The sequence below is a fragment of the Coturnix japonica genome, chromosome 11 (assembly GCF_001577835.2).
Source record: "Coturnix japonica isolate 7356 chromosome 11, Coturnix japonica 2.1, whole genome shotgun sequence".
Lineage (NCBI taxonomy): Eukaryota > Metazoa > Chordata > Aves > Galliformes > Phasianidae > Coturnix > Coturnix japonica.
The window spans coordinates 1,593,889-1,621,816 of NC_029526.1; the positions used below are offsets into that span (position 1 = coordinate 1,593,889).

General features: G+C 46.9%; 1 protein-coding gene across 2 annotated transcripts; it reads right to left on the reverse strand.

The window, feature by feature from the left end:
- EDC4 (enhancer of mRNA decapping 4) lies at positions 1 to 27,578 on the reverse strand. Of its 2 annotated transcripts, XM_015873646.2 has the most exons (29): positions 27,426 to 27,577; positions 23,690 to 23,846; positions 22,589 to 22,700; positions 21,685 to 21,784; positions 20,256 to 20,445; positions 19,576 to 19,723; positions 18,986 to 19,090; positions 17,982 to 18,091; positions 17,341 to 17,424; positions 16,706 to 16,801; positions 15,810 to 15,912; positions 15,174 to 15,354; positions 13,541 to 13,613; positions 13,071 to 13,162; positions 12,337 to 12,533; positions 11,830 to 11,918; positions 10,894 to 11,047; positions 9,925 to 10,388; positions 8,747 to 8,848; positions 7,638 to 7,790; positions 6,383 to 6,419; positions 5,430 to 5,610; positions 4,896 to 5,051; positions 4,412 to 4,527; positions 3,582 to 3,747; positions 2,873 to 3,059; positions 1,572 to 1,791; positions 697 to 860; positions 1 to 366 (listed from the first exon to the last, which is right to left on the reverse strand). In XM_015873646.2, the coding sequence occupies exons 1-29, from the start codon at positions 27,502 to 27,504 to the stop codon at positions 174 to 176; spliced, it is 4,209 nt and encodes a 1,402-aa protein (XP_015729132.1). In that variant the 5' UTR covers positions 27,505 to 27,577; the 3' UTR covers positions 1 to 173. The 2 variants fall into 2 exon arrangements, with proteins under 2 accessions (XP_015729132.1, XP_015729133.1); XM_015873647.2 differs by lacking the exon at positions 7,638 to 7,790 and having other exon boundaries at positions 27,426 to 27,578.
- Between the last annotated feature and the right edge of the window lie 350 nt (positions 27,579 to 27,928).

Genomic DNA, 27,928 nt, shown 5'->3' on the forward strand with positions numbered 1-27,928 from the left:
CCAAGTGAGCGTTCAGTGACTATTTGGGACTACACGCAGATGGCGTTTGCCTTAAGAGATATTACACACGAGTTGATAGATTCCCTGGCAAGAGCTCTTTAACACAAGCCATAGGTGGTCAGTAACACTGGAGCCGGGGAGGGGGCTCCCTGGAGCACCCAGCAGCCCCATATTTAGGTCATGCCAGGAGTGACCAGGCCCTGCAGCATGATCATCAGGCGGCGTGCAGGCTTGCTCAGCGTGTTGTGGGGTTCCACCTGGAGGAACTGGAAGAGCTTCTGCCGCACCTGGCTCATAACCGACCCCATATGGTCCCGGGTGATGGGGTCACTGTGGTCCAGGTGCATCACGGCCTCCTCCAGGTAACTGAAAGGGAGAAAGATGGGTTAGAATCAAACACACCTGGTCAGAGCTCTGTATTTTTTTTTGATGGCATTTTATGGGTTCGTTCAGAACTGCAGGCAAAGTGTGCAGCTCTGGGCACTGAGCTACACAGGAAGCACAGCAGTACTCCTCCTATTATCCCCACAATGTTTCCTTGGTTAAAGGCATCACTACTACACAGGTTTCACTTACTACTAACAGCCCCAAGAAGCTGCAGCCTTCCTAGAAGCATCGCTTTCTACTCACAGAGCGAGTTTACATCCAGGCATACACCTGCAGGGGGCTCAAACCCGTGGCTCCAACCATACTCACTTCAGCTTCAGTTCCGTACGAGTACCCAAATCCGAGGAGAGCTGCTGAATGAGTGAGAGCAGCACAGGCTGGGACAGCGGGCACGGCTGCTGGCCAAACACTTGCTGTGTGTCCACAGTCTCACAGACATACAGAACCAGGTTGAGATCAGATGCTGTTAGAGCCTGCAAGGAGGAAGACACAGCTAGAAATACACAGGAAGCACTGGGCAGGTTAAGGATGTGGGACAGAGCATGGGACAGCTCAATGGCTCGCCAGCCTCCTCTGCTAACAAAGGGCTCGGCAAATCCCATTAGTGCAGGCAGGACTGTGTGTAGGCTCTGCTGCACGAAGAGGACACCCGTTTCTGTTCTAAGCTGAGCAGACAGGTAACAACTCAAAGCCAGGCACAGGGGGCCAGGTTCATCAGCAGCATGTAGCGGGGCCAGGCTTGCAGCTCAATGGCACAGCACTGTTTTTATTCCCAGTGGAGTTTGTCAGCAGCAGCTCAAATGAATCTGTCTGCATATTCAAAGGCAAAGCCAAGGTCAGGTCCCAGCTGGCAGATCTGCCCAGAGAGGCTTACAAAGCTGTTGCACTTCAGGGGTGCACCATGTGCTGCTGCTGATGGCAAAGTCACTGACTTATGGCAGCACTGATGCTGTCCTGACAGGATAAGGAAGAAGGAACTTCAGTGCCATCAGTCACAGAACACACATGGCTCTGGCCTGAACTGTGTGAGTGCAAACGCATCCCCTGTGCTGTTTGCTGCCACAGATCATTTCAGCCAGCAACTCTGAGCTGTGGACTTATGTCCCCCACCTTAAGGAGCTATGTCCCCCTCACTCTGTCCCCTAAAAAGCAATGCTGCTCACTGCAAGGAAGGTCACACATACCTGCTGGAAAGCTTGGTTGAGGTGGCCCTGCTGGAGCAGCTGGAGGATATGAGTTTGCTGAGACTGGAAGTCCAGGTGAGTGGATGGAATGGGAGTCCCTGCAGCTGAACGCATTGCCTGGACAATGCTGGAGGTGACAGCTGCTTGCTGCTCCTTCATGGCCAGGCTCACTTCTCCTTTAATGACTCTCTGCACCTGGGTCAAAATAGACTCCTGCAGGCTAAAAAAAACAAAACAAAAAGGTCTCTCTGAAAACAAAGTGCTGAGGGAATACGTTGCACAATGCTTGTAGCAGGGAGGAAGCTTGCTTAGTTTAGCGTGGCTCCCAAAGGGTCAACATAAGTTCTTCTAAGGCACAGGCATTGGAAACAGGTAGCCCCAGGAAGCTCAGTGGCAGCAATGTAACGTCCCAGGGTGTGTGCTGAAACATTAGGATTCTGTGTGGGAAAGTGATGTTCCAGGAAATTAATCCTCATTACAGAGTGCTTTAATTCTTGAATATACCTGCCAAGGTGATGATGCTGTAGGTTCATCTCTGAAAAGCCAACTTCCTACAACAATCTCTGGCATGCAGTGTTAACCCAAGGGTGGGACCCTCTCCCCTCAATGGGCACAGAACATCAGAGCTGCTCTTCTGTGGTACAACAGCACGGCTTCCTTTGGAGCCAGCTGTGCCCATGCAATGGGACTGGAATTTGGTCTGGTGCCCTTCCTGCCAAGTCTACTCTGCGATAAAGACCCCAATAGTCTGACATATGCCCTAATGGCTTAAAATAGACAGGGCACTCTGCCCTGCAGGTGATACGAGCCAGTCTTTGCAGCTGGCAACCCGCCACCAGCTTCATGGTGTGTGCAAGCTAAAGGCACTGCCAGGATCACATCTTGAATCTGGGATGGCCAAACATGAATTGCTGCACAACAGCTGAGAAGACAAAAGGAGCCTGCAAAACTGTTGGCATGCCTGAGGTCATAAAGAGGAAAAGCCTTGAAGAGACCCAAAGATCATTTTAGAACAGAGAGGAAAGGAACGTGAGAACACTTAGATCCCCTATGCAAATGGCATACTGTGACCACACAGCAGATTCAGCAGGATGTTCGAAGTGTTCTGTGGTCTTTGTTACATGCCTTACTGGGCAACAGTTACACTAGCCCACACCCTTCCTCATGCCACACAGAGCTAACAGGCTCTCTGGTAGGGATGGCAAAGGGCTCATTTCCACAACAAAGTAGGGAGAAGTTTGTTTTTAAACATCTGTGTTTCTCACTGACATCTCTTTCAGCAAACCCAGCTGCCAACTTACTTGCTCACAATAATGTGCAGCTGGTGCTGCACCTCAGCATGGATATTGGCTGCGATGGTGGAAGCCAACTGCTCGGTGGTGCTCTGGAAGGTGCTGATGAGCTGTCGAAGCTGATTCAGCAGTGGATCCCGGGCTTCCTGTTCTCGTGCCTTCTTGTTCTTCATGTGAGTCTCGAGCTGCTGAACGTCTGCAACAGCCAAAGAGGAAGACAGTTCAGCTGTAAGCACTGTGGTCAGAGTAGAAATCCACCATCAGGCTCTACACACCCTGCAGCAGAAGACAGCACGTGAGTACAAAAGTGGGGAGAATGTGTAAGCTTGCTGTGGGCTGTGTTATGCTAACACAGAAATACTGCTTCTGGTCTCCCCACCACATAATTACATGAGACACAGTAACAGAAGTAGGACGTGGTAATTCCACAGTAGTAAAGCCCAGCTGCAAGTCAGTGATTCACTGAATGACATCAAGCACTTTGCAGTGTGGGTTACAGAGCCTGGAGCTGGTGCTGGAAGAGCAGAGATTCGCCTACAAAATCCCCTCACATCCATTTATCAAGTGGGAAAAAGAGTAGTACACTTTCAGACGATGCCAGTGGGCTAAGAGCTCAACAATTACAGTGAAACTCTGAAAGGAAATGACATTAGCCAAGGGCCAACTTGTCAGCCACTAACACAAAAGTGCTGTAGAGAGAAAACTCAGAATGACTCACATTCCTGTGTGCCCTGCTTGAAGGTGTCATTGATTTGCTGAAACATGGACTGGCAGCTCTTCTCAAAGGCCGGCAACACGATGCTCTGGAAGGCTTCCCTGTAGGCTGACTGGATTGGGCCCTGCAGGGTATCGGCCGTTGCCCTCACAACGCTATCTGTAAGGTTCTTACAAGAACACACAGAAGATACTCCAGATAATTAACAACAGCCTGCTGCAGGACAGAGATGTGAACAAACACTCTACGTCCCAACCACACACCCACACCAGGTAAGGAGAGTCCTGTCTGTCAGGAGCACACATTCCCTGAGCAGCTGAACTCCTTCCTCTAAGCAGCACCATGACTACAGCAGGCAGAGCACATGATTACTGAGGGGCTGCCCAAGAAAAATGACAATTTCCATGCAGTTCAGCTTGAGAGCAAGGGAAGGCGGTGCAGCCAGGCATGGCTTCTTTCCTCCTCCTCCCCAGCTTCCCTCCCACAACCCATCACTGCCTACTAATGCAAGCGACAAGTTTCTGCTCCTAAAAGCATTCAACACTTGGCTGAGTAAAGTGACCTTAAAAGCTGCTCTCTAGTGAGATCCTCCAGTATAGAGCACGAACAACTTGGTAAATGGCAGAAAGGACTAACAAGGCAAAGCAGGCAGGGGAGCACACAATGAGCTTGCTTTTTCTGATGAAACCAGAAGAAAGCTTTGATTGCTGTCAGCTCTCCTGAGCTCAGACCCACCTGGAGATTCAGGTAAGAGGAAGAACTATGAGGAGTCACTACCCATGCAGGTGACAACTCAGTGTCCTCAGGCATTGCTACAGTCTGGTTCTCCTTACCTTTGATTTCACCAGCTTGGTTATGTTCTCTTTCAGCGTCCCCTCAACAGCAGTGAGCTTGGTGGCAATGGTGTTACTTAGCTGGCCAGCAACTGGGTCCAAACTCTTGGAAATGCCTAGGCACAATACAAACACATCAAAGCTGCAGCTTTAAAAGCCTGGTACCACACATCAAAACCTGACAAAGAAAATAGAGTCAGTCTCTCCCCACGGGTGCCAAATGACACAGGTAGGGAAAAAGGTCACAAACTCTGGCTTAGGAAACTAAGGCTGGACACGACACCAGACCTCAACAGAGAGGCTGTGGAATTTAAGCCTTGAAGGTTTTAAGGACTCATCCAGATGAAGTAACAACTGACCTGATCACGCCAGGACAAGTCTTCCTGCAACCTAACTCCTACTTTGAGCAGTGCCAGCGCTTTCACAGAGCATGCCTCCCACCTCCCCCAGAATCCACCTTCAAAACCCAGGCAGCAGCACTCACACTGGGGTACTGTTTTCTTCATTTCCTCACGAACAGTCCTCTCCAGACGGTTGCACACAGCATTGGAAAGGGTCTGAGAGAGCTGCTGAGAGAGATGCTCCTGGAGCTGCCCGTTGCGCTGCTGTCCTTCTGTCAGTGCTCGATCCAGTCTCCTCTCTAGCAAGCATGCACGTTAAGGAGCACAAACAGCTGACAATAAAGTAACCCATCAAAGAACTAAGGGGCAAGATCCTCCAGTGTATTAAGAAAGTAGTGGCAAAAAATAAGGAATGGAACTACACAGTCACTTCCCAAAGCACTGCAGTGCTTATGGCCTTCATAGGTTGGCTGAAGATTTAGGGGTATGGACAAAGTAGCAATGCTCTATTCTACTTCAAAGCTTCTTGCCCTCAGGAACGGACTGTGAAGTTACACTGTTACACTGCAGCCAGGCCTTCTTTTACAGCACCTATAGCCCATGCTGTTAAGACTACTGAGCTTTCTTAGCCTTCCTCATGCCTCGCAGCCTTCCACTCCAATTTCCAACAAGGATACGCTCCTGCTCCTGCTGGGAGTCGATCACCCGCTCCATGTGGCCCATCAGCGAGCTCTGAATGGCATCAAGGTGATCTGTGAGCCTCTGCAGCAGCTCCATCTGGTTCTGACGCAGCTCAGAGAGCTCACGCTGTTGGCTCCTCAACACACACATCAGCTCTTCCTGGAACTCCGGTGTCACCTGTGTGTGGAGAGGATGAGCACTCGTTCCTGACAGGACCTGCCAAACTTTCTGCTAGGTGTTAAAGCCCCATGCCAGAGACAGAAGCACAACATACAAAGCAGAAAATTGGGCCAGCTTAACGCCAATTTCTAAGACTTTTGTAACGATAAATTAACTGATAAAGCCAAGTACATGAAGGATCTGCATGGATCTCATAAATGGTTGCTTAGAATACGCTGAATCGTGTAGATTCAAAACTCTCTTCTAAGCTCTGGTGTTAAAAAAGAAAATAGGAATAAGCAGAACCAATTCACTTTTGGCCAAGTACAGAGAGGTCCTTATATAAAGGAAGGATGTGGATCTAAGGGCAGTTTAAGAAGTGCACTTAACTCTGCTGAGCACATTTTCTACCAGATAAAGAAGTGCTATCAACAGAAGAAACATACCCCACCAGGCCAGTCCCACTGTGATCATTAGTTTGCTGGGAACAGCTTACCCTGCTGCCAATGTATGCAAGCCATCTTAACAGGGAAGAGGAAATGAGGTGTGGAGTTTGAAATGATACAGAGCTTGTGAGAACACAGAAAGGAAAATCAACATGCAAAAGTGAGAAGGAAGGAAGCAGCTTCCTCTCTGCTGCGCAAGCCACAGAACGGAGCAATGCCACGCCTGAGAGCAGAGGGCCCATGGTACTTAATAGGGATGATTCTTCTCTCAGGTCTTTAGTATGACAGCAATCAGCTGAGGTATCAGGCCCTTGGAAGGGATGGCAGAAGCAGCTCTGACTCACCTGGTTGTTAGATGATCTTGGTGACTGGTTCACATCCCTAGAGATAAAGACAGAGAAATGGGGACTTAATTCTGTCAGTTAACTGCTCTGATTATCAGAAGTGCCCAAACAGATCACTCACTTCACAGGTTATTTTAGATTTCACACCCAGCTCTAACTTCTGTTTTGCCTATTATAATGTGAGTGCAACAGGAAGGCAAGGAAGTCCCGTCCCCACTGCTCTGTGCCTCCATCATTTGCAGTATTCACAGGCCCTTAAGCCCCTTACAGACTGGTCCCTTCACAGGGCTGCTTTCAACACCCAGCAGATCTGAGCCAAGTCTGAATGGGGGCTGTTAAAAAAGAACAAATCAGTCTTGTCTGAGTTCAAAGGCAGGGAAGGCTCTGCCAAAGAGCTTTTGAAGGTCTCCCAATATTTCAGAAAGAAAAAAACCCAGTACTCATTTGTGAAACAGAGAATTAATGAATTTCAAAACATTTCTAACTATTCCAGTTCGGAAGGTGAAGAAACCTTCAGGAAGAAAAAAAACCAACTACTAGAAGGGAAGTACACATTTGCATCCATTCAGCACCTTTACAAAGACCGAGGCAAGAGAAATGAAAAGCATTTCTGGGTGTCACAGTGAAGGACCACAGCCAGAAACTTAATGTCACGAGCTATCTTTTCTTTTGCAACCTGCACAGCTAAGGCTTCAAATCAGGGAGCCAAGAGAGCACAAGAGGAGAAAAGCCCCTTGCAGAAGCTGTGCTACTTTCCCCCTCGTTAATACAGACGGGTTGCTCTAATTTCTAATGGGCAGCTCCTTCCAGTCATCCATTTTCTCTTGCAAGACATTCATATGGGCATGTTTAGAAACACACAGAAGCAGCAAGCAGGTAACAAAGGATCGATGTTGTTGAACAGGGGGCACTGTGCCAGCACTCAAAAGCCAACCAGAAACTGAGGCCATATTAAGCTACAGTGTCACAGTTCCAATGAAGCTGGCAAACGCATCCAGTGTTCCCCCACCAATGTACAGTTCTGTGATTTACCTACCATAAATTTCTCTGCTGCACTTTGGGCTCTGAGTAAAGCAGAACCTCCTCCCACATCCCTAAGCGAACCCAGCAATGCTTTCTGTGGGGTTGCTCCTATTTGCAAAACTGGACCGAGGCTGGGAGCTCCTGGCCACAGCCCAGCCTTGCTGCTAACAGCTCTGTCAGGCCCTGCACAGCTGGTCCCACAGCCATCAGTTCCCTGGCAAGCCCAGCATACCCGTCATCTTTCTTGCCCTTCCGCTTTAGCTTTGGGGAAGCCCGAGGGGATGCCTTGGCTTTCCAGTCCTTCACAGGCAGCCTCTGCGTGGATGCTTTGGCACCAAATCCACCTGATGTAGAAGCCAAACTTGCAACTTCATCATCATGGTCACTATGAAGGAACAGCAGGGGAGAGGACATCACTTGCAGTACAGCACGCTGTCAGCCTGCACTAAAAGGAGGGGAGTTCACATTGCTCTGCATCCACACACATCCAGGGTCACTCAGTTAAGGACACCTGTCACATTCAATCTCTAATGCACAGACCTCTGCAGAGGCCACTTCATTTTCATCCAGGCCTGCTCAGGCAGAGCTCAAGTGCTGCGTGACAGGATTTGAAGGGTCTCTGCATTACTCAGAGCTGCTGTTCAGGCAGAGTGGCTGCTGGTGCCTCTTCCTGCTGCATGCACACACTAGCATAGAAGCCCTAGGATGCAACCGCTGACCCAGCAGGGAACCCAAGCATAGCACGCCCTTAGAGCTTAACAGAGAGAGAGCACTTAACGCAGTAAGTGTTGCAGGAGAATTGGGTTGAGCCTAGGAACTGGGAGATGCTCAGATTCTTTCAGCTGCTGACAAGCCATCCAACACAGACTCCAAACTGAAGAGTGGACTGTGAATGAACTCACAGCTGTCAAATGGCTCTGAGCTCACCAGGCACACAGAACATGCCCACAGAGCTCCAGGGTGGCTCGTGAGGGAGTAAAGATGGCAAAAGTGAGAAGCTAACTCCTAAGATATCTCCTCTACCTTATCTAAAGCAAGGGATTTGGGAACAGGTCCCTTAATGGAGTTGCACTGGGAACTAAATCAAGCTCAGTCCCTGCTCTTAGGAGCAGTACAGGCCAAATCCTGCCCTCCAGAATGTCAGCTGGACAGTGTCCAGAGGTCAGTCATGATCAGCTGAAGGCACCAAAACATTATGGAAGTTGGAAGGCACACACACTGAATCAGGAGACAAAGCAAAGACATTCACCCCACGTGTGAAGGCTTGCTGGGGACAGAAGCACGAATGCAGCCTGAAAAGAGTCCATGCAGGGCGAGAGAGGGGGCTGAGCACTCCTGTACCTTTGTTCTGCACTAGCATCCTGGCTGTCATGCTGCAGGAGGTGGTAGCTGTGTCGATGATAGGAAGAGCTCTTGTGCTTTTCTTCAACCTCATCTCTTGGGCTAGAGGAAGAAAAAAACATATATACACCATCATGAAAAGTGTCTTTCAGCTTGGTTATTTGCTTACTCCGCTTCCCATGGGAGACCCTGACAGAAGATAGAAAATTAAGTAATAGAAGAACCAACACAAAAATCAACAAAAGCAAAAGATCTCTCTGCACAGATCCAGAGCGCAGCAAGAAGTGCTGTGTGTGGGCACTAATTTCTCCAGGTCTTTCAGTTCTTGCAACACTGAACTCAGTCCAAAGTTTTGTAAGCAAACTGCATATACACCTAAGCCACAAAGTAGGTCTATTTGACTTCAGCAAGCAGGATCTCCAAACAGAAGTGAATGCTTATCACTTGAACATAGGCTGATGGTGTGGTTGAGCAACAGTCTCTTAGTGCTAAGGCCCTTATGGTGCAGGCAGCAGCAGCCTAGAGATACTCTGGAGTCACCTCGCTGTCCCAGCCCCATTAGAGGATGAGGACACTGATTCTGCAGTGAATCCTAACACTGCTGCTAGTGTAATGGTTTGCTTCCTGTGAGCAGGCCTATGTGACCCTGCCCCATTCTGCCTGCTCAGCTGAGCTGATGTCCTGCATTTCCTCACTTCTAAAGTACCTTATTTATAATACTAGCTGCAGAAAGCCAATCACAGAAGAGAGATAAAGTAACCTATGATCAATCTGTCGATTATGTGCTGACTGTTTTCAATAAGAGCATACAGGGAGATCACTTGAGATGAATTTTAGCTTGAGCCAGCTTTCTTTCCAGAAACAATGTACTAAAAAAGTAAAAAATCCGGCTGAAGTCTCTATTCAAGGTAAACATGAAGGCCAGGAAAACAGATCTCACCTTCTTAGCAGATATCCTTTGTGCTTAAAAGTGTCAAAGAGCACAAACTGATAGAACTGGCCTAGAAAATGCAGGATGTAGCCTATAAAGACCAGGCACATGGAAAGGTTGAATCACCAGATTCTTTAAAGAAAAGAAGGGATGGAAAACTCTTCTTTAACAAGAGACTTTTTCATCAAGCCAGCAGCTTGAAAAGCACAAAGAAACCATCCTAAGCAAGACACATCTGAGTGATTACCTGTCTGCCATGCTGTTCCTGGTTTCTCTGGTTATGTCAGGAGCTGCTGGCCATGGCTGACTCACAACACTGTCCAAAGACGCATTTTCCTGAGTTAGAGCGGTCTCCAGTAACGACGGAGCATTCAGTCTGTCCACCTCCACTGGAGGCATGTCCAAAGAGTGGTGGCTGTGCTCTGAATTGTGCCGGTTCCTTGGAGACAGCAAATGCAAGGCTGAGGCTGCAGATGCCATACTGTCTGCGTGATGACTGGGCTCCAGCACCTCTGCAGAGAGCGCAGATGGAGCTGCTGCAAAGCTACGCTGCAAGGTCTCAGAAGCGATCTCGGGGATATCCTGGGACATGGCTGTGGAAGCAGAGGAAATGACGTCCGGCGAACGCTCACGGGTGGGAGATGCCTGAGGCACCACCAAAGGCTCCACTTCTTGCAGCTCCAGCGCTAGAGAGGAGTTTCCCGGTGTGACCTGAATTGAGAAATTAAACAGGAGACTTCAGGGTAATGCAGAGATACCCCAAGAAACACCCATGTCTTACACTGGCATCCGCCTCTGGAAAATGCCAGCTGTATCCTTTCTGCATGTGATCCCTGTGCTTCCACTGCTAAGCAGATGGAGAAGAGCCCCAGTACGTTTAATGAGGCTTTTCCTACCACCTCCATTTGTTCCTCCCCATGACTCCTCATTGCAAAAGCAGCATATTTCTTCCCTAATAACTACAAGCATAAAAACATTTACTGATCTTTCAGCATATAACTCTCCTCCAAACATCACTCTCCTTGACTTGCATGCAAGAGAACAAAGAACTAAACCCACAGTTTCAACTGTCTCTCAGCTGTCTCAAAACACACTTAAGCCAATGCTGGTTTGAATATACTTTCAGAAGAAAATGTAATGCTGGAGAACATGAAGGCCAATCTAATTTCAGGTTGTACAGCACACAGAGAAGGAAGAAGCAACGTTTTTAGCTTACTGGAACAGGTGCCTTTGGTGTCAGCTTCTCAGGAAGGCCTGGGATAAGAACAGAATGGCTCCTAGGACTAGTTTGGAGGCTGCTGCTACTGCTACTCAATGTGAGGCTGGTGTCCAGCTGCATCTTGGGGCTCACAGTCAAGTCTTCTGATGGCCTGCAGAGAACAGAGACACAAACAAGTCAAACAGGCCAATTTTACAATACAGGTCTGCTTCAGATGCTCATGATGAGGAGGCTGGACCACAGCACAACAGAGCAACCCCAGCACAAATTTCACTGATGTCCTGTAAGCCTTCCTTCTTTCGACCAAGGTGAACTACTCCCTGTCCACTAAGAGCTGCATCTCCCAGTCATCATACAGCCCCAAAAATCAAGAGGAAACAGAAGAAATAGAAGGGCTTTGTAATCTCCTAGAATTTGAGGGATTCTGTTAGAAAAGGGGTTTGTCACACCTTCAGTTCACACTGTACAGTGTTCAGAAAGAAACAGGATGCTACACGATAGCTCCGTGTCCTTTTTCAGTCCCCAGAAGTAAAGTCTTTCCCCGTTATGCAGCCCAACACACCTCAACACTAGTAAAATGTTCCTAACAATCCCAATTATCAGCCTGCTCCTCAGTGGCTGAAGTGTTCTCTTACCCGTAAACAACGACAGCCCTTTGGGAGAAGCATGTAAAGCAACAAAACTGAGAAGCAAGAAAAGAATCCCTCTGAGCACAAATTAATCACTGTTGTCAGCCCCTTGGAAGACAACAGACATGCTCCAAGCTGCACCAGAGATACAAGCAGTTGCCCATATAGGGACTCTGGGACTCAGGCCAGTTTCCAATTCTGATTACAGCCACCTCTCCAATAGGACACACCACAGCTCTGCTCCATGCTGAAGAACAGTACTGGTTCAGCTGCAAATATACTGTTTAATACATGCTCTATTCACCTGGACATAGAGACATCAGTGACAGAAGTGCTGCTCATGGCTGTGACTGCAGTCAGGGAACTAACGCTGCTGCCTGGAGATACAGTGATCTGTAAGAGAATGAATATACAGAGGTGAAACACAACTTAAGAATCCAACAGCAGTGCCTGAGCTGAGAACATTGGTTTCAGAAGAGCTTCTGCCAATAGAGCTATATCACAACCCCAAGCAATGTGTGTAAACCAGCAAGAGCAGTTTCCCAGTATAGATAGTTATTTAGCACACACATTTCTTCACCACACAGTTACACCAGCTGTTATACAGCTAAACAGAGCACTCACAACACAAGCATAGATGAGCTTAGCATTTAGACATGCCAACATGTCTTTACTCAGTTGGAATTACAAGAAGAGCAGTGGTTCCTGTGCTTAGTCTGCCTGAGTCATTACTGCCTAGAAAACAATCCCAAATGTATCAAAACCCACACTTATCCCTTTCACCACCCCATCAGTGCTGTCCTCTTGTTACCTGTTGGAGAGATGTACTCGGTGTCATGAATGCATCTGGAGTCATCAGCTTAGGCTTGGCATCATTTGAGAGCGAAAGGAAGTCAGCTGGTACAGGCAGATCAGCGATACGTCGCAAGTCTTGTTGAGAGCCATGCACAGATCCTTTTTCAGATCCCAGCCCTTCCGTGCCTAGATCAGCTATGTGATCTGGAAAGGCTTCCAAGAGATAAACAAACACCAGTTTGCAGGTACCTCCCTCAAAAGCTAAAGTTTTAATTCCACAAAGTATGAACTTGTGCCAACGCCAGCCATACTGGACTCCAAAAGACTAAACAGAAAACCTTCAACCTGCTAATCAAAGCTAATAGCAAGGTGAACTTTCTGTTCTGATTATTTCTTATGAGCTAGAGTGGATGTTAACAGGCTTTGATAATACAAGGTACAACCCTCCTTTCTCCTCTGAATGCAGCAGCATTAGTTTTAACAGATGCATCCCAAAGCAAGAAATGAACTGCAGGAGAACACTACACACAGCCCACAACCTAGGAAAGCAAACCTGAGTGTGCACAAAGCTTTAGTGCTCCTACCCTAATATATCCTTGTGCTCCACACTCTCACTGGGCTCCAATCATCTGGTCTGCTAGGCTACATTGAGAATCCTCCATGCAGTGACACCACTATTATACAGAAGCACCCACAGATGACAGAAGCTTACCAACGCCCTCCTGCTGCTTCCCTCTCAAAAACACTCACCAAATTCTTCATGAGAGCCATGGGAAGGCACAGATGCACCCATGTCAGGACTATGGAGAGGCTGGAATCTAATCTGCACATCTTGTAGTGCTCTGAAATAATATTAAAAAAAAAAAAAAAGGCATCTCTGATTAGTTTATGAGTCATCAAGAAAAGTTCAAGCCTTAGAAAACTTCTCTTAATGGAACTGACACTCATGGAACACACACTGGTATTTTCTGCCTGTGATGAAAGCAGAAGCTGATCCCCATTCATTTCTATCACCCAGTTCTGCCACCCAGAGCACATGAAAGTTGTTTCCCAGCCACAGCACCACACTGGGCTGCTTCCTGTGGGGAGATACTAAATGCACCACAGCAGTTTTTCTTAGGAGCAAAAGAAACTGGTAAGCAAACAGCAGGTCCTAAAAGTCAGTGTGGGATTAGGACCACTGTGGACAGCTGTCCATGGAAGCTGCTCTACATACTCACTTGGTGTGCACACAGAAGAGTTTTATCAGCACGCCAGCTGCTGACTCAACAGCCCCTGCTCCCTGAGCACCTTCTGCAAAACAAGACAAGAATAAGATGTGAAGTTGGATGGAAAACACAAACTGCCACAAATCCCATCTGAATGAAGATCCAGAAGAACACAGCTTCATCACTCCTCCACTTCAGAATTAGATTCATTCTGTTAAGGGAAAATGTAGCTTACATCTCTTTTACTTTCCTTCCTTTTACTTTCTAAAGTGAGAACAATCAAACTTGCTCTGATGACGTCAAATAAGCCTCAGGAAAGTAAGAAGCAGAGGTAGAGAAGGGGAAGATGAGGTCTGGAGCTACCAAGAATTTGCTCTGGCTGTTGACATGGCTGCTTGGATGTATTTTAAGAGAGGCATGCTATCCCACAGAAGTTCAGACTAGGTCATGACCCATCCTTCTGGCTTTGAGTAACTGCAGCTATAAGAAGCTCTGCACAAACCTCCCACAGCAAGTACCAACAATAATCAGGCAGGACGTGAATCATTCTCCCTGCTAAGAATGAACGTTGAGTAGAAGGGATAACTCCCCATAATAAAAGCTAAATTAGGCATTCCTATGCAGTGCACCCTAATTATCTAAGCACTAATAAGGGACCTGAAGCTTCACCCCTTCTACTCCTCACTTGCTAAACGTATCAATCATCTTTTCTCCTGTATTTTAGAGTAACGTGCTGCTAATACTGACAACATTAATCAACTGAAATTACATAAAATAGGCATAGGGAAGCACATTGTACTGATAGCTCAAAAATCCCTCTAATATGAAATATGATGATGTCATTCAAAGCATCTTTTCAGGTTTTACTGATGCAGAAGAATCTCACCTTCAACTCAAAGTGCACATTATCTTCATATCCCAGCACAGCTCAAGCAGTACAATTCAGACCAAGCAACTGGTTCTCAGACCACGTGTTCACACCTCTGATGTTTAGTTACACAGAGTTTACCAAGACAGACAGTCACAGAAATACATTCTGCTGGTTCTTTCAGGAATTCTTTTGCTGCTGTGAGCCTGTATGGAATTGTGCTGGAGAGACTCACAGCCCTACAATGACAGAGGAGGTTTCCCTCTTTTCTGCTGGGGACAAGGAAACCATATGACTGCAAAAGCAACACTGTCCTGATACTGAGCAGCTCACCTGTATCTTAATGAAAGCATCACTTGCACTCAAGCCTGCACAGCCCTGTAATGATTTTTTAGAACAGAAACATCTCTAGTGGCATTGTTGTGCAATAAGAGGCAATGGCTACGATCTGCAGGTTAGGTTTCCCAGGTTGAGTTTCTTTTGAAGAGGTGCAGCCCTAGGACAGGGCACCAGGGCACAGACAGACATGTCATGTTTCAAGGCCTTCCACAAAGAACTGGGTAAAGCCAGAGCTGACTCAGCCTTAAGCAGTAGGTTGGAACACAGACCTCTAGGTCTATTGCAACCATCTGTATGGTGCTTCTCAGAAGTACTCCAGCTGCACAACATGCCTTTCATAGAGAGTAAAAGAAGAGAGCAAGCTTTTCAAAAGAAAGCCAGAATCAGCCAGAACAGACAACCTGATCTCACAGCAGCCAAACTCTCTTTGTCACCTACCTATACTCAAGTTGTCATTCTCCTCTTCTGCTGGAAGCACTTCAGTGTGCCTTAAACGGCAGCGGCTCACTGCCTGGATGCCAAAACTTAGGACTGGATGGGTTAGGAGAAACTCTGAGATGGAACTGAAGTAAGCTTTGCCCTCTTCTTGGTTCTGCATCAGCTCCATCACATACAAGACCTAGTAAAAGCAAAAACAGTATGTCACAGGGCTTTCAGAGCACAGAGTGTGTATGCTTACGTGGACATAAAGCCTAGCATCTACATTTGGAAGCATGGGAGTAACACAAGGAATAAGGCCTGGGATGTCTAAATCTTTAAGAGTACACCCACGCCATCAACCACAATAAGCACATTCTTATCTGAGTTAGAGTTGATCAGGAACTCAACCCTGATGTGCCAGAAAAGTTCCTCCAAATAAGAACTTTGGAGTAAAAAATAATCTTTAAGGCTCCTCTGGATTAATCAGCTGAATTGTCACCATCTGTTATCTTATACTGAAACAGCTGAGGCCAACCTCTGTGCACTTTCAGTTATTAACGTGCAAAGTCTTGGCCCAGGCAGCAGAAACAGTCACACAGAACATTTCTACTTTCACCATTACTCACACAGCCAGCAATAAAATGAAATACCTACTTTTCTCTGCACGTCACTCAGTATCAGATATTCAGCAGAGAGGTCCAGGCAGACTTTCAGGCTGGGAAGAATACTCATGGAGCTGAAGATGTCAGGAGAAAATCTAGATCCACAAAGAAGACAGGAGGAGGCACAGAAAACAAGGTGTATTAATACAACCACAACTACTATGCATTAGTTAAAACGAATCTTAAGAAGTTTACAGTCACGTAGTGCAACTCTCCCCTAAAACAAAAGCATCACAGCTAAAAGTCAGCGCTGACATCAACTGAGAGGACAGCAAGAAGACCATAGAACAGAATCAAGTTATAAATTCCAAACATTTAAATGGAAAATGACACTACATCCTCAGGTAACTTATGCAACATTCATAGGAGGACAAGAGATACAGCTTCAAGAACATCCACAAATCTACAGGCATTGGATCTCCTGCAATATGAGATGGTAAAAAGTAGCACTCAGCTGTATATCACAATCTCCTCATTCTAAGAGAATTCAGAAGTGGCCTCACATGTGCATGCAAAAAAAGTCGCATCAAGGAACAGCACAAGCTGAGCAAAGGGAAGGCCTGTATCAGCACTTGAACTTCTGGACCTATATGGCTCAGCAAATCAAATCAAACCCACACTTTACAGACCAAAGCAAGAATAACAGATCTCAGTAATATAAATGCCTGTAAAAGGATTGACCTCCTCTGCTGCCGTACCAAAGCCTGACAGTCTACCACAGCCCTGATGGCTTTCAACAGATATGTCAAGAAAAAGGTTCTAACTGAGGCTGGAGTAGACTCCACAAAAATTAAAGATCATCTCTGCAAAGTAAGGATAGCTGGAAGTTGAGAGCTCTGTTAGGACGTAAAGCCAACCCTTTGGGGGAGTCAGCATGTGAACGCCTACCGGACAGTCTGCAGGCAGGTCCAAAACACAGTGCACCACATCTTCAGTTCTCTGTTCTGATCTGCTCCTGTGATGAGAAACCTCCAGAAGGGAACCCTGCAGGCATAACACAGCCAAGTTCTCTTAAAGAAGGCCTGGTCCCTTGCAGCAGGATATTTCACTGAAATATTCTTGCAAGCAGCACATAAGTGGTTTTGCCCAACAGCAAAGTTCCCAGAAAATCTCAGTTGCTAATCTACCTTGGAAACCAGTATAGCTCTTGTAGCTCAAGAACTGCGTATCTGTAAGTGACTGAAGAAAGATGAAATATAGCTATTTCTTTTATTCAACTGCAATAGAAATTTGAAAGACAACAAGGCAGGCAAAACTGGCCATACCACAAACCTGAAAGGACTCATTGATTTAGATCTGTCTTTGCTTTCATGGAAGACATTAGAATTAAGGTAACTTTAGACTGTCCCTGTCCACTCTCTGTTTCTCCATCACTAGAAGACATGGTATGAAGAGGAGAGGACTTGTTCCAGTCACAAAGCTAATGTCCCATATGTAAATCACAACTACAAGGAATGCCCCAACATCAGCATTAGAAGATGTTACTGAGTGTTGATACGCAAAGTAAAGGACTGGGGCCTTACTCTGGGTCCTGCTTTTTGTGGTTGTCACAGAAGAGCAGGCAGGAAAGAGGCCTCCCATCATGTGGTTTCCACTCATGAAGACATCTAGGAAAGAATCAGAGAAAACACCAAGTGAGCGTGGAAAGTTAAATGATAAAATGTAGGCCCTGAACATTCTAACCCCTGCCAAAGGGAGCATCTAGTCAGCAGGCACCAAGTGTTACCAACTTGTAGCTGTCTAGATGCTTGTATAAAATAAGAGACTACAGTCATTGCTAGTGACCAAACTGATATGTGTATTGCCATTTGGTTTATCTTTACAAGGACACAATATATAAAAGAAGCCAACACTGAGATGAATAGCCCAGAGCAGCTTTTTGCATTGCAAAAAAGAGAGTAACAGGTTGACTATGAGCACAGCCCACGCAAAGCACAGAACTCAGGATTTAACATACAGCTTTTTTTACTTTTTCCTAAGGTCACCAAACCATGAGGGGATGCGATACTCAGTGACACAACATCACTATTCCCTAACATATCACTTTGCAAACATTCCCCCTGTATTTTACTGTGTCCTGAGAATGATCATCCCATAACAAGAAAATTCTCAGAGAAAAAGCAGCTGTGCTCCAAGCTCCTTCATTTTCTAGTTCTCCAGTTACCTTGGCTCATCTTGCCCTTCAATATAGATCTGCCAGAATTTGACAAAACCATCGTGACTTGCTGTGGCCAATACAGTTCCATCCGGAGAAAGTGCTCCCTCACTCAGGTACTAAACCAAAAAGAGGGGGGAAAAAAAGGATAAAGAAAATTAATTTGATATCTCTTTGGGGAGAAGGAATACACTCTTCAAACAGGAATTTGATTAACGTGCTGACAGGACTGGAAATCAGAGTGATTTCTGACACATACCTCACTACAACACTTCACTTTTTTTTAGTAATAATAATTAATAATCTACTTTTCCAAACAGCGAGTTAAGTACCGTGGATTATATGGATTATTCTGCTGCTGTTTCTACCATTACTCGTATTATGAACAGAGCTCATTTTGTTTTGGGATTTTCTGGCTTTTCACAAGCATGAATTACTTTGTTTTATCTGGGCAATAGAATTAATTTGCCATTTTCCCTTTCAGGAAGTGAAATGGGATTCTTTCCAGTTGTATCTTTCATATTCATAATATCACCTCCCGGATGCTCGGCCGTAGCCCTGGTCCACTTTCCTAACAGATAACAGCTATAGTCACTGGGGGGATCGTAAATGAATAAAGAAGACATTGGACATAGTTTTCCCTTTCTCACCCAGCAACAAACAGCACTATTAGATTTTCCATTTACTGTCACATACAAGAAAATAGTGGAAATGTAGCCCAAGATGTCAAACAGGACCTTGGAAATACAGGTGAGTTTTTCAAGAGCCTTATTCAAAGCAAATGACCATAAATGCACCTCGGATCATGAAACAAAGATCACCTAACAATGACTGGTGCCCTTAATCACATAACCAGAAGGCTGTGGGTGATTGTGTGGATGGACATGGAACTTTCCTACAGCAAACTGCCTTAAGGACTCCAGTTCCAGACACAGCAAAACCCAAAGAAGGCCTAAATGAGCTGCAGCAATCACCTACGTGATGGTAGTAAAGAAAACAAAGCAGAGTCATACCGTGCTGTGGCCTTTGACTACAATGAAGCCCTCTTTGATGTTAGGCACTTCCACTGGCCAGGATCTGTTGTTTGAGCGGATTATGTCCAAATCCCATACCTCTGCCTGGAAGATAAATGTGTATACATGCAGGTTTACTTCTACAAGCATTGGTCTCATACAGTCGAGAATTTCTTCCGTATTTACCCAACATATCAACACCATGAAACTACGTGACACAACCCTTCCCCTCTCCACCTCGGCCATTAGATGCTTTCCTGGCATTGCTCATGGCAGTTAGAGTTGCTGTTCATCAAACCCCTCCCCTGCCTACTGGCCAAGCCTGAACAAGGGAACGATGCCCCTGACCATCCACATTGTCACCATTTGATGCTGAGCCAGACTTGCACTCTCCTTCCTTCTGAGCCCCTCAAAAAGATCAGCACAACCTCTCCTCAGAAGAGAAGAATCGTCATTATGGGGAGATCCCCAGCAGAGATGACAAGAGAAGCCTTGACATTTCTAACCACTTATATAGGCTCTTTCCCCTCATTAGATTCTTTCCCTCTCATAACAACATGAGATAATCTTCAAAAGCAACATTTCCTTACCCTGTCTTCGTGCAGCAATGCCAACGTTTGACTTCCCTCTTCACTATTCTCTTCACTATCATCTGGGATGAAAGGACACCAGATGATTCTTCGAGAGGTGTTCAGAGGGGTACCATCGGGTCGTTTGATGTTCACCAAGATCTCCTCTCTGATCACCACAGTTAAGAAACATAGCTTTCTGGCTTTACAGGTTTGGCCCTCTGGTAAATACTACTAAACCTCACATTTTTTTGAATCATTGCTATTCAAATAAATCAATTAAAATTAGCAGGCAAGCTAGCTTTTCTTCACTGCAGAGTTAAGCTCACAAAAGCTAATAGATTCTGTTAATTTTCTCTTGCAGGCTGCAGACAGGGGCAGGATAAGCACAAGAGCACATACTCCCATCTGAATGTGTTATCCATGCAACTGCTCATGGACAGATTAAGATACTTCAGCTAGCACTGCAGCAACAACTGGATACTGCAACAGGTTGCCCAGAGAAGTGATGGATGCCCCATCCCTGGAGGCTTTCAAGGTCAGGCTGGACCTGGCTCTGGGCAACATGATCGAGCTGTGGTGTCCCTGTTCATTGCAAGGGAGTTGGACTAGAAGGCCGCAATAGATATTGGAATTCTGAGCTTGCATTCACATCTAACCGTTACCCTACCACCAAGATGAAGCTTGTTTTGACAGGATACTGTATTTTGTCTTTCTCCATGGACAGGCGCCAGACAAAGAGGTTGCCAGCCTCATCCAGGCACGCCAACTGGTTGGAGTTGAGATGAGCAAAAGCCAGGTCTGCCACACCGCCTGTGAATCCCTTCAGCAAGGTCCGCTCCGCAGTGCTGACACTCAACACTCGCACCATAGCGGAGCCATTGCTGGCAGCTGAGGAAAAGACAGAAGGGAGAAGTCACTATGTATCCGTGCAGCTTCCCCTGCCTTGCAAGGGGCAGCTTAATTTCCCATATCTTCTGTAGTGTTTCCTTGAGCAGAAGCCCTAAGTTGCTCTACCTAAGAGATAATCACCAGAAGTTGATTGCTCACAATTCTCAGCACGTTTTTCTCTAGAAAGATGTTTTCACTTAATGCGATGCCTGAATTTTTAATCCCAAGGTGATTACAAAGCCACCAAAACTTCAAGATTGACCCCCAGTGACATCTAATTACCTCTAAATGCAACTTCATTTTTAGTAACTGAACAAAAGGGGCCACTGAGAGGCAGGCAGCTCAAATGCATCTTCCATTAGGAGAATGCAAAAAGCATAACCATTCACGTGGAAAGAGCACACCTGAATGCATGTATTTTCTAGCCAAAGTTTTCAGCTTCCCCATTTCAGCTAAACACTGTTATAACACAGGCAGTCTTGTGGATTCCATATTGTTTCCCATTCCACCTGCCTGCCCAGAACAGCCCTCACAGATCATTCAGCTTTTCTATTGCACACAAGTTTTAATACTTCAAAAAAGGGGTAAGGCATCCTAAAAACAGCTGCTGCAGGATAACCTCAGCTGGGAAAAAACACAGCTGGTTTTTGTGAAAGGCCAGACAAATGGATGGGAGCTACAACTAAGAAGAGACCAAAGAGCCCCAAACACCATGTGGTTACATTGAAAGCAAATGGACACTGTAGATGTAAGTGCTCATTTGTTCTAGAAAGACTATTTCACAAACTGTATCTGCATTGTTCTGTTTTTCTCTCCTACAAAACATGCTGCCTTTGCATTGCTCTTTGCCTCCTCTAAATTTAGCCTTAAGCTCAACTCTAAATTTATGCAAGCAAATCCATCACAAACATCTACTCAAATTACTATTGGGCTGCTCCTGTGCAGAGAAGCTTGTTTGCTACAAAAACAGTTCATTAGATGAATGTTGTGAACATCTACACGCTGCCCAGTGAAACCTATTTCTACCCTCAGAAAACCTTTCCTTCTCAGTGCAAACTCTCCCACAGCACCATCTCTTTCCTCCCCTGTACCTCCAAGTTTTACTCTTACTCCTGTTACGCCACCACGCTGGTCAGGCTTTGAAAAAGCATTTCTCTTATTGTTACTTTCTTGTGATGCAAACTTTGCCAGTCGTAAAAATACACAGAGCAAAACAGCAACAACGAGAAGGTACCTCACCTCTAATGGCATAAGCCAGGTAAGAGTTTGAAACAGCTATCAGATTGCCATAATAATACTTCTGCTCCCAGTCATATCTAGCAACAGGCTGTATTTTCACCTGCTCAAGAGAAAGACAAAAAAAATTATGAGAAAAGCCTAGAATAAATTTTTCCTGGAACAAACTTGCCAAATCCAATTTCCTCCTGGAAAGACCTCTAATGTTTAATAGGAAAGTTTGAAGCAGCAGCTGCTAAGAAAAACTGCATATTGAATGCCAAATATTAGAGCCCCGAACATTCAAAGTTATGAAGGCTAATGAACATTTGCTTCCATTGCAAGAAGGAATGCAACTCACCAAATTTATGACACTGCAGAACAAGTGCATACCCTTCAACTACAGCCAAAAGGCCTTTATGTCCCTGCTGGCACTGCATCTGGCTCCCCAGTTCTTGGAGACACTTGTGAAATACAAAAACTATTTGCTGCACTGGCACTTGCTCTTTCCAAGAAAAAGAATTCTGGTTTTATTTAAGCAATATCTTAGTGTAGTGGTTCTTCTGCAGCCCTGACCTGCTGGCTGGAGTCCTCTGCGAGACTGGAGCTGCCAAGAGCAACCCTCCCTCTATAGAAAAGAACTTCCAGCACAGAAACAATCATCATAATAAATTTGTTCAGGGAAGAAGGGCACTTTCCCAGAAAAGCCCAGCTTAGATCATGGAATCCCTCCTGAGAATGAGAAGGCAACTTGGCCAGACTCTAGACTAACAGTAGCAATCAATCACAATATACTGCTCTATTTCTCCCCTTGCAAAGCTCCCTGACAAACTCCTACAACACAGGAAAGAAGACAGGCATTCTGCTTAAAATATCAAAGCACTGAGCTGATGTGACTAAAAAGAATAGACAGAACCATGCTCCTTACCTTGTTGCTCCCTCTGGCCTTACTGGTGATGCTGGAATCACTGCTGGCCACTATTTCCACATCCTTTGCTGATATAACGATGCAAGTGGAGCTGTCATCACCAGAAAGGCAGCTTTTGAGAAAAGCAAAGGGCAAAACAATCAGACTGGACTCCACAGGAAGAGCAAAGAGGTCACATGTTTGTTGTTCACAATGTTAACAGCAACACAGGAGTATCTATTCATCTAAGGGGTTTGACCTGGACATCTGAAAGGAAAAACTGCTTTCATTTAAGTATCCCTTCCCTGTATGTCAGAGTTTGAGAAGAGCCAAACAGCTGGTTCATTCAGCTTCTTGCAGACCATTAGCCTATTTGACTTGAGCACAGACCTATATTTGGTTAGAGCAGCCTTGACTACTGTCCAACATGAGTTGCAAACAGAGCAAAGCCAATCAGCTGAACTGCATCAGCACAGCACGCTGCTCATGGTCCTCACAAAACCTTCTCTCTAAACTACAAAGAGAAAATCCAAACAAAATATATTTACATTTGCATTTATTCCCATGAGAAAGTGCAAATCTGCACTGCTCTGCACACATTTGTTTGTATGTAAGCAGTAAAAGCACATATGCTGTATGATATACACCAATGCATACACAGAGCTCAGCAGACATCTAGCTCAAGGAAGAGCTTTTCTATTTCAAATAATGGGGAGAGAAACACTTTGACAAGTGCAGAGTCTTTACTGCAAACTGGCTTAAGTTACCTCTCAGGTAACACAGGTCTCTGCAGGAGTCCAGCTGGAGTTCTACATGCAAATATAGATGCTAGCTTTCTCTGCAGCCTTGCTAATATACCACCATCCTGACTCAAGTATCGGTCATACGACCAGTTTTGCTCTCCTCTCTAAACAGCCCTGCTGATGTTCTTCAGTTCCTGTGCAGCACAGCAGTTGGGCTCAGTGCATCAGCACCCCAGAGGTCTGACAAGCAGCACTGAACCACAGCTGTCAGCGCAGCTCAATGTAAAACTTGCTCGGATTCCCAGCACTCTCACCCAGTCCCACCACCAGTAATTTTTAGCTGCTTCTTATCCACTCTCAGCCTTTCTTCAACACTTACATGACCTGCTTCTCCTGCACAGCTCCCAAAGAAATGCTGCGGTGCACCGGCTTCGTCAGCGTAGGTCCATCTCCAGCCACGAGGGGATCAGGAACCAGCAGCCCATTCAGGTCTCCATTATAGGAACTAGATGGTCTCTGGCTCTCATTCACCGAACCTAGGAAAAAGAACAACCAACCATGCACAAAATCCATTAAAAGAAATAGTGCTGCATGAAATACACTTCTTTCGGTCAGATTCTGATGATCTGTCAGGTAGAAAGCACTGAGTTGGCTCAGAAAAGGAAGACCTCCAATCAAAGGAACTTACCTAAAAGGCTGAAATCATAGTGCTTGTCTTACATGCGGAATCCCAGCTGACCAGAGAGACCAATGAATGGGAATGAGGAGTTTACAAGGTTCAAGGAGGTAACATTCTTGGATCAGAAAGGCTATGACAAAAATTCAGATTTACTGAATCTAATATTTACATTCCAGGCCAAAGGGTTCTTGATAAGTTATTTCTAACTCCAGTGCATTCTCTCTCTTCAGAGAGATCTCTGCAATCCAGCAGCGCATACAGCAGCACATACAGCACCTGGGGTCAGCTGGAAATAACGCTTTCCAAAACCATTCTCTAAGATGTGACCTTAAAGGCCAGAGGTGTTCAAGCAACTGAGCCACAAAACCATGCAGCTGTGCCTACAGGATTCCCTCAGCTGTCCCTTAGTTTACTCAGCACATGGAAGTTCACAGCACTCAAGTTTAGGACAAAGCAACCACTTACTCATCTCTGCTTTGAGGGGTGTACGTGCCCTGCCTTCACACCCTTGGCCAAGGGCAAGATGCCTGGTGGCCTCCATGTCCCCTGAATAGCTGATCATCCCCACTGGAGAGCAAGCTCACTCCACCAGTGCCTGCAGTGTGATTGCACAGAAGTCAAAGCCACCTGTCTTGGAAACATTCGCACTGTAAGACTGAAATCCCACGTCCTGTTGCCAGGTAACAAGTGCTGCAAAGCTCCTGTGAGACAGCAGCTCGCAGGACTGTGAGCCCCACTGCTGCTGCCACACATAACACACCTAAACCAGGGGCAGGAGGTGGCTCCCTAGAAAGCAAGGCAATCTTCCTATTACCAAAAAGCCTTAATGGCATTAATGCATCAGCACGAGCAATGCTGCCTACAGCCATAACTGCAACTATTACTCGCTTGCCAGAAGAATATTTAAAACTTGCCTGCTGGTGAAGAACAAGGTCAATAAATCAACAACCACACTACGGATACAGCAAGACTGTGTAGCTCCAGGGCATCCCAGCACAGAGAGGCCTGGGCACAACACTTCAGTTTACCCACCCTGCATGGATAAGACAGCATGAGGTCACAGAATGCAGCCCTGTAACCAGTCAGCACACCCATGCTGCGCTTGCTGCTGCAGATGAGGACTGTTATAGTACATTGGTAGGTGCAATAAACTTCCATCAGCTGCAATTTATCCATTGCAGCCAAAAGCAAGAAAGTATTCACTATGGAAAAGCACCCAGGCCAACAGAGAAAGATGATACACGCTTTGCTCTATTTGCAGCAACAGGAATAGCTCACATCAGTGTTTATGGACAGCAGGGGAGTGACATCAGCTCCAAGGCAAGGGAAGAAAGAAATGCTCTCCATAGGCCAATGAGCACCACAGTGGGACTGAAGCTGGGGAATGTGCTCAGCCCTTTGCCCTGCTCTAGTGGGAGCCAAGCCAGCATAACCCTGAAGGCACAAGAAAAGGGACTCGGCATTCAGGAGGTACATGAACAAAAACAAATGTTAACACTGGGAAAAACCCGTGTTGGGAAAGAATGCTCAGAACTGCCTGCAGCTAACATGGCAAAACTTCACTGTGGTAATAGCCTTGGAAAGCAGCTACACCCCACATGACATCAAAATGTGTAAGTGAAACTTAAAGAGAACCAGAAAGTGGAAGTAGAGAGAATTTCAGCAGCTTCACGTCAGATAACACTAGCCCTGCACATGCAGCTCACAGGACTGTTTCTGTTCTCTGTCGAGGGTCTCAAAAGCTTCCCCTTCCTCTGGCATCCATGTGGGAGGTTCAGAGGCCCTTCTGCTGTTAACTTGATTCCGTCTGGTTCTTCCAAGTCTATGTGCTACTACATGGGCAGTGCTTGTTTCATAGTTTCATAGTTTCGTGCGGGTTGGAAGGGACCTTAGAGATCATCGAGTCCAGCCCCCGGGATTCGAGCCTCTGTGTAGCAGAGCGGCACTTCTACCACTTGCGCCACAGGGGGGATTCGAACCCCGTGCCCCAGTGTTGCAAGGCGGCGTCTTTAACCACTGCGCCACCGGGTGATTGACCTGCCATCTGTTTGCTTCTCCTCCTCCTCTCAACTGCCTTCCTATGTATTAGAGCTCACAGAAGAGGGGAATGAGAGGCAAAGGACAGGAATGAATGAAGAAAAATAGAAATAAACCATCCTCAGAAAGTAATTCCTCTGCTTCTACCAGCAAGAGAAGTTGATTCAGTTATGCTTCTTTTGAGGTGACAACTCCATCCATGTCCCAACAATGATGCACTCTTTCAGCTCATGAAATAAGAGTTCCCCATCACCACACTCAGTTCTCCTTATGGAGCAGCTTTTGGAAAGGAAAGAAGTATTTTCTTATAGTAAAGAAATATAATTTTGGATCACCTACGTGGTCCAGAAACAAGAGAAACTTCAATTAGAAGCTTCCTATGGCTAATAATGAAACTGGATGAGGGAGGAGATTGTCCCCCTCTGCTCTGCTCTCCCATTGAGGTCCCATTTGGAGTACTGTGCCCAAGCCTGGGGCCCCCACCACAGCTCAGGAAGGACATGGAGCTGTTGGAGCAGGAGCTACGAAAACCCTCAGAGGGCTGGAAGAAAAGCAAAGGAAACTGGGCTTGTTCATACTGGAGAAGGCTCTGGGGAGACTTCGATGTGTCCTTCAAGTACTTAAAGGGAATTCATAAAAAAACACAGAAGTGACTTCTTACACAGTCTGATAGTTGTAGGTCAAGGGAATAATGAATGGCTTCAAACTGAAAGAGGGGAGATGTAGGTTAGACATTAGGAAGAAATGTACTCAGAGAGAGGTGAGACCCTGGCACTGCTGCTGTGGGTGCCCCATCGCTGGAGGTGCTCAGGGCCTTGGATGGGGCTCTGGACAATTGGGCTATGGGAGGATTTAAGGTCCCTTCCAACCCAGCTGTTCTGTGAAGCTGTACATTTGCTCCACCACAGCCCCACACCAACCTCTGCGCCTTGTGGCTACACAAAAGCAGCGCTGGGGCACCTCCAGGGATGGTGCTTCCCCTCGGGCAGGCGTTCCACTGCCTCACAGAAGGAGTTAACCCTAATATCCCACCTAACCCTCAACGTGGGGCCATCACTCTCTCACCCTATTGCTGTTACCATGAGCAGAGCCCAACCTCTGCTTTCCACAGCCTCCATCAGGGGCTGCAGAGCCACGAGCTCTCCGGGGGCTCCTCCACCCCGACCCACAGCGCTGTGCTCGGACCCCTCACACTCTGGACACGCTCCATGGCCTCCCCATCTTTCTGGCCGCGATGTGCCCATAGCTCAGCACAGCTCAGAGCCCAGCTCGGCTCCGTAGCACCGATCCAGCCCCGGGCTACGGAACACGGCCCGAGCCAGGCCCCACCCGCGGGGCCTCGGGCTGCGCTCACCCCGCCCGGCCCGAGCCCACAGTCCGGCCCTGCGGCGCCGCTCACCTCCCGGCCGGTCCAGCTTGAGGATGTCCCGCAGGTGCTGCGTGGCGTCCTCAATGTCGATGCTGTTGGAGGAGGCCATAGGGCCCGGCCCGCTTCCCGCCCGCCCCGCCGCACAGTCCCTACCCGCCACCCACGTTTCCGCCTCCGGTCCGTTTGCTGGCGGCGCTCCGGCTGGAAACATCCGCCGGGCCAACGGGTTCCGGGAGCGGCGAAGGCGGGGCGAACATCGGCACCGCCCCGGCAATGCTGAGCTCCGGGCCGGCCCTCCAGGCAGGGCAACAAAACGGGATCACGAGCGGCTCCTGCGGGGCTACAACCGCTTCATGTAACAGCGAGATGCGGCCCCACGCCCAGCTCCGGTTGGGCGTTAGGAGCGGGGAGGCGGTGGGGCCCCTGTCATAGGCTGCCTGCCCCCCTGCTCAGGCCCATCACGGCCTGGGGCACCCACAGCTGCTCTGGGTAAAGGCGTGGAAATACTGTAAGATCAGTGGGGAGCGGAGCAC

Bases quoted from the DNA above. Each gene is read 5' to 3' on its own strand.
- EDC4 (XM_015873646.2), bottom strand. From the start codon at position 27,504: ATGGCCTCCTCCAACAGCATCGACATTGAGGACGCCACGCAGCACCTG. The intron at 16,802-17,340 runs GTAAGGCCCCAG...TTATGCCTGCAG, and splicing joins CACAAAAAGCAGGACCCAGA to GGTTCCCTTCTGGAGGTTTC. The intron at 5,052-5,429 runs GTATCCTTGTTG...CATGCTTGCTAG, and splicing joins CTCCCAGCAGGAGCAGGAGC to AGAGGAGACTGGATCGAGCA.